Below are 11,762 nucleotides of genomic sequence, written 5' to 3'. Positions count from 1 at the left end.
TAAAACAAATTTGAGAGGTTAGAAGCTTCATGGTTAAAAAAAAAAAAACTATTACTATTGGATAAAAAAACTAATACTATAATTATACTTATACTTACCTCAACCTGTTTTGTAAAGTCAAAGACAAATTAATGAAAAGTATATCTCCAAAGAAATCTAACAGAGACAACATCTATACATGGAAAGTTGGAAACATAACTAAGTGGCTGGTCACCAATGTTGCTATCTTCAACTTCAATAAATCAACTTTTGAGATAACATAAAAAAAAAATATAAAACCAATAAAAGAAAATTGGCATTGAAACAATACTGAACATTTTATCGTAATTGAAATTTTAAAATAGTAAAGTCCATTAACAGGCATGCATACATGCACACATGGCAAATAAGGGTTCCCCAGTTTCATGAGTTTGAGATGGGCTTAAATTCTTTTTTTATGTAAAAGTTAACTCACTCAAACATAAACTTTCTACTTGAGGTACCTTATTAATTTTTTTCAATTAAGTGCTTAGATTTTCTAAAATAAAAGATCTGTTTATTATATAATTGTTCAATAACTTTTTTGTTTTTTTTTTTCAAAATTAATGTGGGTCTCATGCGTAAAAAAAAAAAAAAAAGCTAAGAAAAGTAGAAAACTGATTGACTCGTTGATTCATATGTATAACTCATGAATTAATGTAGTTTGTCATGTTTTTGACGTGATCAAACATGACCGAACACATTTACGGCACAAATCCCTTGATCAAACACATATCCGGCACAAATCCCTTGATCGAAAATGTATACAGCACGAATTCCTTGAAAGAGGAAATTTGAACTCTTAAAAATAACTTCAATGTTTTTTTTTTTTGTTTTGCCTGTTCCATATTTGATTCTTCAAGAGTTGAAAAAGAAATGGTCAATTATTATTGAAAACAATGATAGAAAATTTTTTCAGACCACAAAATTCACAAGTTAATTATTTTTAAAATAAAAAATAGTAATAAAAATGGGTTAAAATATGAGTAATGACCAGATTTCAAATCTCTTGAGGTAATAATAAAAAATTAAAAAAAAACAGCTATCTGATAATCTGCATACAAATCTTGAGACTGTTTGAAATTGCTTTTATTTTATTGTTTTGAGAATTGATATTTTGTAGAACATGTTATGAGAACAAAAAAATAATAAAAATATGTGTTTTTGTCATTCTCTCTTATTTTTCAAAACAATAATCATAGAACACCTAAAAGTTATTTTTATTTTTCTATTTTTTAAAACAATATTTTGTTTTTCTGTTCTCCAAAACACTTTTTAAAAACACGTTATCAAATAAATTTTTTTATTTTCTTGTTTTGAAGAACAAAAAATTATCCTCAAAACAGGTTTTCAAATAGGCCCCTTATTTCTCCCAAGTATAATTTAATTAAAAAGAAAAAGAAAAAGAAAAATCGCAATTTTTCCGTCAAGGAAAAATCAAACTTACTGCGCTTTAAATGTGTCTCGAAATTATTGAAAGACTATAAAACGAGGAAATCTTCGTTGTTCATGTCCAGAAAACACAAAGTCCTCTCGCTTGGCGAAGTATTATTCATTCTGCTTTTGGTGCTTACGTTTCCTTTCCTTTCACAGCCAAATAGCTCGCGTTGCTCATGTTTTATGTTGTCATTCATTCTCTGATTCCCCTCTTTGCATCTTTCTTCACAACTTCATCACTCTTGTGTGCGCGTTTTCCTCTACCATATCTAGTTCTGAATTCACGGGTACGACCCCATTTTCAATTAAACATGTTCATCCATTTTGGGCTTCATCTGATTTTGCTTCCTTTGATTTGAAATCGGAGCTCATGGTAAATGGTTCTCTCTTCTTGAAGCTTGTTTTGATTTTCTTGGCTTTTATTATTGGTGGGACTTCCGAAGCATTCTTCTGTACATGGGTTCCATAAGAGGGATCAAGAAAAGGAAGAAGGCCGACAGTAAGGATGACCACAATGCTTCAGAAACTCCATTGCTGTTTCTTCAACCCCAGCCCATGGATTGGTGGAACCAGTTTGCCCAGAGAATTACAGGTACCTGCGATACGATACACGTTGCTAAATGTTCTTTGTCATTAGATTTTGCGGAATCTTTACATTGATACTATTTATTCTGTGCATCACTCTCGTTTTGTTTGAGTGGGATATTAGTTGAAATTTGAAGCTTTCAATGGTTCGTATGAGTGGGGTCAAATGAACATCTTAACTACCACAGGTATTGATAGATTTGATATTTCGTCTATATATTTTTAGAACTGAACTTAGGTGAGAAATGAGATGCTAAGAAAAAGTTCGAATAATCGAAGAATTAACAGTTTCCCTCTATTATTGTCATGCTTGTAGTTTTACTTCAGAGAATGGATCATTGGGTTATGTTCAGAGACATGGTTCACTGTGTTTTGTTTTTATGATCTTCCATGAATGAAGTTGTCCAGTAATATTTGATATTGTGAATGATATCTGCTATTTCTCTGCACTTGCTATGTGTTGTATGCAATGAAGGGGTAGTTTATGTTTCATGTCTTGAAATGTGAGTATAAAAGCTATATGTTTCTGGTAAATAGGATTATTTTCTTAATCCAAAAGCCTGACATTTTTAAGTTGCTAATGTTGAGTGTTGAGAATTGACATTTTACATTGATGCAGCACTTGATGAGCGTGCTTCCTGCTATGTTACTTTAAAATATGAGCATACGTCTTTAAACTGAATATGTTTGTACGCAGAAGGAACTTATTTCTGAAATCAGGGATATGATCAGTTTGAAAAATTCTTCTTCATTTATCTCTGCTTGACAATGTGTTAGTTCATTAACTAATCTTACACATTGTGAATGCACCGGTTGTAAGTTTAGTATGTGCACTGATTCGGCTTCAGCTTCTCTCTGTCCAAGCATTTTGAAGAAATTAGGAGACCCCAATTACTGCATCAACTTGGTTTTTTTATTTTCTTTTCCATTTGTTGCTGCTTTGAATGTCAAAACTTGAGTCTTGTGGTTACTTTCACATGAATGGTGCACTGTCCTTTTATCCGTGTAATTATGTTGTAGGATTAAATTTTAGTCTTTTCAAACTTGGATCTTCATTGATTTAATACACCCTTAGGTAGTGAAACTGGTTGACAAAACTGAGGATGAATTCCCACCTCTGACTACATTTTATCTCACAATCTGCTTTCTATCTCTCTCTAACTTCTTCGTTTAAGAATCATATAGATTGACAGTTATCTAAAGCATGCGCAATGAGGATTGCATAACTAAATTTCCTGATTTTGGCCAAATAAAAATGAAAATTTCCTGATTACAGATAAATTTACAAGCTTGTGTCAGCCCAATAGTATCTTGCTTAAACTTTTTTTTTTTTTTTTGCTGGAAAAGGAGCCATCTTGCCTTTTTTTTTTTTTATTTCTTTCTATATTTCTGAAGAGGAAAACTCAAACAAAAGTAGGATCTCTGCTCTTGTTTTAAGGGTGTAAATTCATGTAGTATGCTGATTTATATAGTATAGAATATTGTCATAAGCATATGCTGGGCCTTGATTCATAAAGATACAGGGGAAGCTTCAATGGATATACAAGATTTTTCTATGAATTTGGTTCAAAAATTATTGGAAAATGTTATATCTTACAATTCAAATTTGCATGTTACTTTCTAGTGAGATTTTTAACCATCATTTGCACTCTGAGTTTTTGAAAGGATTTAAATCATTTTAGATTGACAGCATCCCCTCAAAAGTATTTGCTGATATAGTTAACCGAGTTCCTCCTTTGTCTGTCATCACAAAAGAATACAAGGCCCTTAACTTTTTCGGGACATTTATAGAAAACTTTTTAAGTCTGTTTCATTCTCTTATTTTTAATTTCCTACCATCCTTAAAATAAGGCAACTTAGGTTTCATCAATCTTTTTTTCTGTGAGCTAGATGGTCCATGCATTATCTGTGAGCTAGTTTCTCTTCCTCTGGAAGGGCATCTTCAGGAGATAGAGAAGAGAACTGAATGAATGATTACATTCAGACAATTTGCGTAGTAATTTGACATATCCCTTTGATTCATTAAAGAACTAGAAGAAAATCATGATGCTTCTACTCAAAATGGTAGTGAGGAAAAGATAATGTGGTTGAAAACTGAAGAAATCTAAAAAGAATGAAACCAGAACTGCAAAGGGATGCCTTTGCCCTTTTTTAATTATTACGTGTTACGTGTTATTAGGACTTTGCTGTATATAAAGAGGTATGCATCATAAGATTCGAACGGTGAGATATTTGTGCTTTTTTACCCATTTCATTATCTTGCTGTCACTATTACCTATTAACTTCAACTCTGCAGAGACATATTTTTGTTTCTTCAAAGATTCTTTTGATTAGTTCGTATGCCAGAAGATAAGGACATTATTTATATGACTGTTTCATTACTATACATGCGATAAGCTCACTCATTTAAAGAAACTGCAAGTCTAATTTTTGTCAGCTTTGCTCAGTTGTGTTTAAATAGATGCTGCAACATTTGCCCTCATTGTTATGTTTTCAATAGATATTTGTCTGTGAAAGTTGAGACTCATGATCAAGATTTTCCAATGGATATACATGTTCATGCTTCAATTTTTCTACTTTTAGGACCTTTGTCTCAATCAAAAAATATAGAGAAATTCGAGTCTCTTTTCAAGATCTCGAGAAAGACATTCGACTACATATGTTCTCTTGTGGAAAACGATATGCGGGCTAGATCTTCAAATTTCATGGATATAAATGGCAAGCATTTGTGTCTGAATGACCAAGTAGCTGTTGCTCTTAGGAGGCTTAGCTCTGGTGAGTCATTGTCAACCATTGGTGACTCATTTGGAATGAACCAATCTACAGTTTCCCAAATAACATGGCGTTTCGTAGAATCCATGGAAGAACGAGGCCTTTGCCATCTTACGTGGCCTTCAACCGAACCAGAAATGGAAGAGATAAAATCAAAGTTTGAGAGGATGCAGGGCCTTCCTAATTGTTGTGGTGCAATTGACATCACACACATAATGATGACTTTACCTTCAATGGACTCTTTGAATGATGTATGGCTGGACCGTGAGAAGAACTGCAGCATGATATTGCAAGCAATTGTTGATCCTGATCTGAAATTCCGTGACATAATTGCTGGATGGCCAGGAAGTCTGAGTGACGATCTCGCACTTCGAAGTTCATCTTTCTTCAAACTCGCTGAAGAAGGAAAGAGGTTGAATGGTTCCAAGAAGACGCTCCCAGATGAAACAGTGTTGAGGGAGTACATAATTGGGGATACTGGTTTTCCCCTTCTGCCATGGCTTCTCACACCTTACAAAGGGAAAAGCCTTTCACCTGATCAGGTTGAGTTTAACAAACGACTCGGCACGACCAGGATGGTTGCCAGGAGAGCTCTAGCAAGGTTGAAAGAGATGTGGAAAATAATACATGGTGTCATGTGGAAGCCTGATAAGCACAAATTACCAAGGATCATTCTTGTTTGTTGTATCCTGCATAATATAGTCATTGACATGGAGGATAACGAACATGGCGATTCGCCATCAGGCCAGCAGCATGATTCAGGATATCGAGATCAAACCTGTGAATTCGTAGACAATACTGCTTCTGTTTTGAGAGAAAAGCTTGCTTTGTACTTATCAAGCAAAGTGCCAGCGTGACATGAGGATACTCGAATTGAATCCAATGGTGGGTGCGGCAAAAAGCTGAAGGAGTTGAACACAAATTTCACTGCTGCTTGCTGCTGTTCTAGTGTTATTTTAACTTTTACATGACAGGATTGAACAGATCAACATTTATATCATAGGCTTTTGCATTTCATTTAATCAGAAGTAGTGTTGTTGACAAGTTTTAGTTTTGATTGCTGTCATTGCTACAATAGTGTTATGAAGTATAATATGAAGGTCTTTGGGTTGGGATGTGTTTTGCCTAAAGTTATCATTTACTGATTTTCAGGTGACTATTCTTTTTCCCGTTTTTGTTGGGTTAAACTAGAGAGCTTGAAAGCTAGATTATTAGGGTCTCCTATTTTTTGGGGAAGAATAAGGAACTAGTTTTGCCGACTGAAGAAACTATCTTCTTTGAAGTAAATAATAAGAGTTTTTATCACTCGCCCTAACTTAGGTTAGTGTCGTATCTTTCTTCACCTGTACTTTTTTTTTATAATTAAAACCACCCGGTTTATTGGGGAATGTTAGGTTCTTCACCTTTGTTAAATAAGTTGGGATGGATCTAATTGGCATATAAGTGGTCCCAATATTCATGAAAGAACAAACGGACCAAAAAAAAAAAACATCAACTTTTGGGTTGGGGGACCAAGCCCAAAATTTGTTGTCATTTTAGTCAATAATCGAAAGAAATAAATTCCTGCTATATATATATATATATATATATATATTACATCAAATGTTCTTAATCATCATGATTCATGGACATACCGAATAAATTTAAAGTGGCTTTTGCAAGACTTGAATATGCAAGTTTTCTGTTTATTTTAGACACACTTTAATAATGGCAATTGAATTATAATATCTGGTATTGGTAATTACTTCACAATTCTCATAAAAAGTTAAATGAAATATTAATTTTTTAAAACATGTATGCTCATTAAATGTCTAATACACCATTTTTTAAAAAAGAATAAATAAACTAGAAGTATAGTTAAAAATAAGGAAAATTACATATCAATCCTAAGAAGCAAACCTATTTATTAGTAAGTCCCGTAAAATTAAAAAATCATAGCTAGATTCTTTGGGACCTGAATATAATTTCAAAATTAGGCTGCAAAGAAAATAGTACTCCTATTAAACATATATTACATCAATCAAATAATTAATTTACAGCTACTTTACCAGCAATTTACATCTATAATTTTAACTTTTTACAATTGTAAATTTACATATCTAATAATTAAACAACCATGTGTTGCTAATAAAGTTTAATATTAATTGTTTACAACTATTTTATTAATAATTTATAACTATAACTTAAACTTTTTATAATTGTAACTTCACATATTCAATAGTTAAATTATTAATTTAATTATTGGATATATGAAGTTATAATTGCAAAAAGTTAAAGTTATAATTATAAATTATTAATGAAATAGTTATAAATTATTTAACTGATGTAATATATATATATATATATATATGTTTAATAAGGGCATTATTATCTTTTTTATCCTAATTTCAAATTACACTTAGGTTTCAAGGGACCTAGTTGTGATTTTTAAATTTTGTGAGACTTATTTTTAAATAAGTTTGCTCCATAGGACCTATATGTAATTTTTCTTAAAAAATAATTATAAAAACTATCTAATCCACTACATTTTAACTAAATATATAAAAGATGTCCTACAATATACTTCTGGTCCTAAATATAAGCATTTTTCAGTTAATTTTGGTTCAAAATATGAACAAAAAAAAATTCTCATTTTACCCCTTGTATTTATTAATATGAATTTTCGTACCTATAAATTTATAAATTTTTTAATTCATCATAAATTGAAACTAAAAGTAAAAAAATAATATATATTTTTATGAAAATAAAAATTTTATTTGTATATAAATTATTATTAAAAATGCTTATATTTTATATGGAAAATAATTAGACAAGGGTGTGCCGAACAGCTGAAGTTCCACTGAGGAATCAAAACTTCATGAGGAAAGTTTGGCTCACCACGATGCTTCAGGCGTTCAGCTAACTTAAAGCTACCTGCCCACCTTTATATTCCCATTGGTCTACTCTCTTTCTTTCTTGTTTTGGCTTTTTTTAATACTTTACTTTTTGGTTTTGTTGACTTCAAATGTTTGACTAAATATTTTATTTAAATTTTAATGTTCAAAAACAATTCAAATATTTATTAAATTATACATCATATTTTTGTTTCAACTATTTTTTATTTTCTTAAATTATTTAATGTTTATGAAGTTATTTTTTATGTAATGTATTTTTTAAAGATAAACAATTTGTTATTTGATCATTATATTATAAATAAATGTTATAATTATAATTTTAAATAAACTCAATTTAAACCATTCATATCATTAAGAGATAATGAAACTTTCAATCCTTCACGTTTGGGTTAGTTTTCGGTTTGATCTTTTAAGTTTAATTTTGACTAATTTAGTTCCTTATATATTTTTTTAAATTATTGTATGAGTTCTTTAAGTTTTAAAATATAAATTGACTTTTAAAATAACCTAATGGGTAAAGTGTATTGATAGCTTGCCATATATATGTAGTTAAAGAAAAACTATACTATTCCATTTTTATATTATTGATAACATTATTATAATCAAATCAAACTCTAGTTCACTAGATGATGGTCAAACTATAGTTAGATTAGTTTCATTAAAATAATAAAATTTAAAGGATATATAAAAAAATAAAAATATTTAAAAAATATTTATCATGCATGTCAAATTTATAGTCAATAACACCAACATTATAATAAAACTATTTATTGTTGATTGGAAATCACTCATGCTAATTATCAAACCAAACCAATATAAGCTTCCATTATTAATTAAAATCACCAATAAATCATCATCATCATCATATATAATACTAAAGAAAAACTAAACAAAACACAAATAAAAGAACTAAAGGGTATTTTTGCTTCTTAACTATTTGCTTAGGTATTCTAAATTTATATGTGATATAATTTTTTTTTCAACATTTAAAAATAGTACACTAAGTACCTCGTCATTGAAAAAGTTAACTTTTATAATTAGTTGATTTAAAAAATTATAAAAAGGGACCTAAAATTTTAAAAAAATGACTTATAAAATTGCAATTAAATACCCATAAAAAATTAATATAAATTAAATCATTAAAATAATAGTCGGTTAAAATCATACTTTGTCCTTTTACATGGGTAAAAAATAATATTTGTATCATGTTGTTTATATGTAATTTAGATACCTAATTTATATTAATTTTTACACTGTACTTATGTGTAATTTTATGAGTCCTATTATATAATTTTTGAAATCTTTTTTTTTTTACAATTTTTAAGTCAATTAATGGTAAAAATTAACTTTTGTTTAACAATAAGGTGTTTAATGTACCATTTTTAAATGTTGAAGGGGAAATTACAACACATAAAAATTTAAAATACTAGACATTTTTGAGTAAATAGTTGAAAGGAAAAAATACTCTTTAACTCCAAATAAAAACAAAAAAATATCATAGTTTTGAGTTATGAGAATTTAAAAAAAAATAACAAAGCCATTTCTTGACAATTTTTTTTTTTTTGAGTTCTCTTTTTAGGTGGTTTCGGATAGGGTATTCAAAACCTATTCAAATCAATTATATCAAACCGAACCAAATCAACATGAACATATCAAAATCGATCATAAATAAGGTTTGATTTTTTTAAAAAAAATTAATTGGTTTGGTTCGGTTTAAGTTTTTATTTCTGAAAACTTGAAACAAACTAAACCAAGTCTTATTGTATTTATAATATATTTTTTAATAAATTTACCTAATTTTTTAATCTTTCTCAAGTCTACTTATTCGTAAATCAATGGAAAAAATATGTTACAATTAGCTAAATATTATCTATAATTATTTGTGATTATTTTTTAATTTTATAATCAAGTATTTTAAATATGATATATTGATTTTTAATAGTTAAATATGCTGATTAATTGTTAAAAAAAAAATTTTGTGCCCAAGAGATTTTTCAATAATTAATAGTTAAAAATTATTAGTGAATAAATATATATATATATATCTATGATTATGATAAATATCTCATTAAAAAGTTTAAATTTAATTTAAACCTAAAACCAAACTGAACTACATTATTTAAAAATCAAACCAAATTGATTAAAAAAAACAGTATAGGTCTGAAACTATAATAAACTAATTGATCTTGTATTTTTCAAAATTGAACAAAATCAAACATGTGAATACTTTTAGACTTCTGGTGATTGTCTAGAATTGCTAATGCCTAATATAGACTGTCGTAGTCAAATTGGCAAGTCGGGTCCAGTTTGGATTTCGAATCACCTTCGATTCCACATGAAAGAAACTTCTCTCAGCCTCATCCTTTTTATTCAAAAAAAATTAAATTAAAAAACTTAACTGATAATACTCCATCTATTTGTTTTCTTTTGTTGTTATTTACTTTACACAAACGAATAATAATATTAATATTAATACTTTAAAACCTCCTCATCTTTTCACAAATATACTTCATTAAAATATATTACTCTCTTAAATGATTAAAAAGCGCTCTTTTAAAAGGCATTTAAAAATATTAATTGTTGGTAAAAGATATGAGGCACAATGGTGACTTCTAGAAACAGGTTGATTTCCTCTTGATGTTGATTGGCCTGTCAGATCCAATATAGCTGCAACGGTGATCATCATAAGGGATGATGAAGGCAATTAAATTAAGTGATTTTCTAAATACTTGGCTACTAATCTAGCATCGTGATTGAATTCTTGAACATTTTAAAAAGTCTTCAGCTTTGTTGGAACATGAGATTTACTAAAATTAATATCCATTGATATTCCATTAAAACTCTTTCACTTATTTATCACAATATCTTTGATAATCATCCTTTATTAGAAACTATCAAGAAAGTCTGACATTTCATCATGAAAGATTGAATGACACTCTCAATCACATATTCAAGGAAGTGAATATATGCGCTAACATATTTGCCTGCCTGGCCCCTCAAGAGAATTTAGATATTATTATATTTAATCATCTGCCTTCAGATTGCAGATCCTATATGAAATCTAATATAACTTGATTTTTATATTTCTTCCACAGTTTTTTTGTGGTTTTGTATTAAAAAATATTAATTATTATTTGTAAATCTAGATCTTAAAAATAGTCTTTTAAATCATCCTTAAAATAAAAATCGTCTTTTGCATCAAAATTTTATAAGAATTGTCTTGTAACAAGAAACGCCATATATAATGTATGTATGTATGTATGTATGTTTTTGGAGCTAACCTATGAAATTGCGTGACTTACGGTAGAATTAGAATCTGGCATTCTCACATCACATGCTAGGGTTAGAATGTCACTGCCATGTTAAGGCAAAAAGTTCCAAAAAAAAAAAAAAGCAAAATGAAAGAAATTGTTGCACTGACGTCTACAATGACGTCATCGATGACGATACAATGACTTTTTATTTTATATTTTATTTTTTTGCCAACTCAAATTTCAAAATTCGGAGGCAGTGATTAAATGATTTTGCAGAGACCACAAAAATATAATAACAGTTAACTTTTTAATAAACCTTTTAAAATATAATTTATAAATATTTATAAACTTAAGAGTTTCAATTATAAAAAATAATTAAATTATAAATTTAATTCTCAATTCACAACTATTTAAATTAATATTTATAATTTATATTTTAAAAACTTTTGCCAATACTTGACTGTCATAAGTATCTTCTAAAACTTTAAAGGTGACTTATATGAGTTTTTTTCTAATTAAAAATTCATTTTATCTTTTGAAAATGAAAAAATATATCATATTTCCCAAGATTCCTATTTTTTTAAAATTTATAATAAAATATTTGAAAATCAAATTATTTTGAAGATTCAGAAGGTTCATGAATTAATTGATGAAAGTTCCTCTAATTATTTCTTTTAAACAGGTGCCGCCAAAGCTTTTTTTCTTCATCCGCATTGTTTCTTAGCTCGGAATGAACTCATATGCAAGAATTATCATATAAAAAATTATTAACTCAAACTTCTTTAATCTATTGTAAATTTTT

The 11,762-nt window shown here is 28.7% G+C and overlaps 1 protein-coding gene across 2 annotated transcripts; it reads left to right on the top strand.

The window, feature by feature from the left end:
* The first annotated feature begins 1,518 nt into the window (after positions 1–1,518).
* LOC129292244 (protein ALP1-like) lies at positions 1,519–5,927 on the top strand. 2 transcript variants are annotated; one of them, XM_054929810.1, is made up of 3 exons: positions 1,519–1,742; positions 1,853–2,047; positions 4,624–5,927. In XM_054929810.1, the coding sequence occupies exons 2-3, from the start codon at positions 1,912–1,914 to the stop codon at positions 5,667–5,669; spliced, it is 1,182 nt and encodes a 393-aa protein (XP_054785785.1). In that variant the 5' UTR covers positions 1,519–1,742; positions 1,853–1,911; the 3' UTR covers positions 5,670–5,927. The 2 variants fall into 2 exon arrangements, with proteins under 2 accessions (XP_054785785.1, XP_054785786.1); XM_054929811.1 differs by lacking the exons at positions 1,519–1,742; positions 1,853–2,047 and adding an exon at positions 2,054–2,228.
* The last annotated feature ends 5,835 nt before the right edge of the window (positions 5,928–11,762 follow it).

This window comes from Prosopis cineraria, unplaced genomic scaffold, assembly GCF_029017545.1.
Source record: "Prosopis cineraria cultivar Desert tree isolate PC_DT_omini unplaced genomic scaffold, ASM2901754v1 PC14, whole genome shotgun sequence".
NCBI lineage: Eukaryota > Viridiplantae > Streptophyta > Magnoliopsida > Fabales > Fabaceae > Prosopis > Prosopis cineraria.
The sequence above is the reverse complement of the archived record's forward strand: the minus strand, read 5'-3'. Positions and strand labels throughout refer to the sequence as shown.

Excerpts from the sequence above, each read along its gene's own strand:
- LOC129292244 (XM_054929810.1), top strand. The coding sequence starts at position 1,912 with ATGGGTTCCATAAGAGGGATCAAGAAAAGGAAGAAGGCCGACAGTAAG. Across the intron at positions 2,048-4,623 it reads GTTTGCCCAGAGAATTACAG|GACCTTTGTCTCAATCAAAA; the intron begins GTACCTGCGATA and ends TTCTACTTTTAG.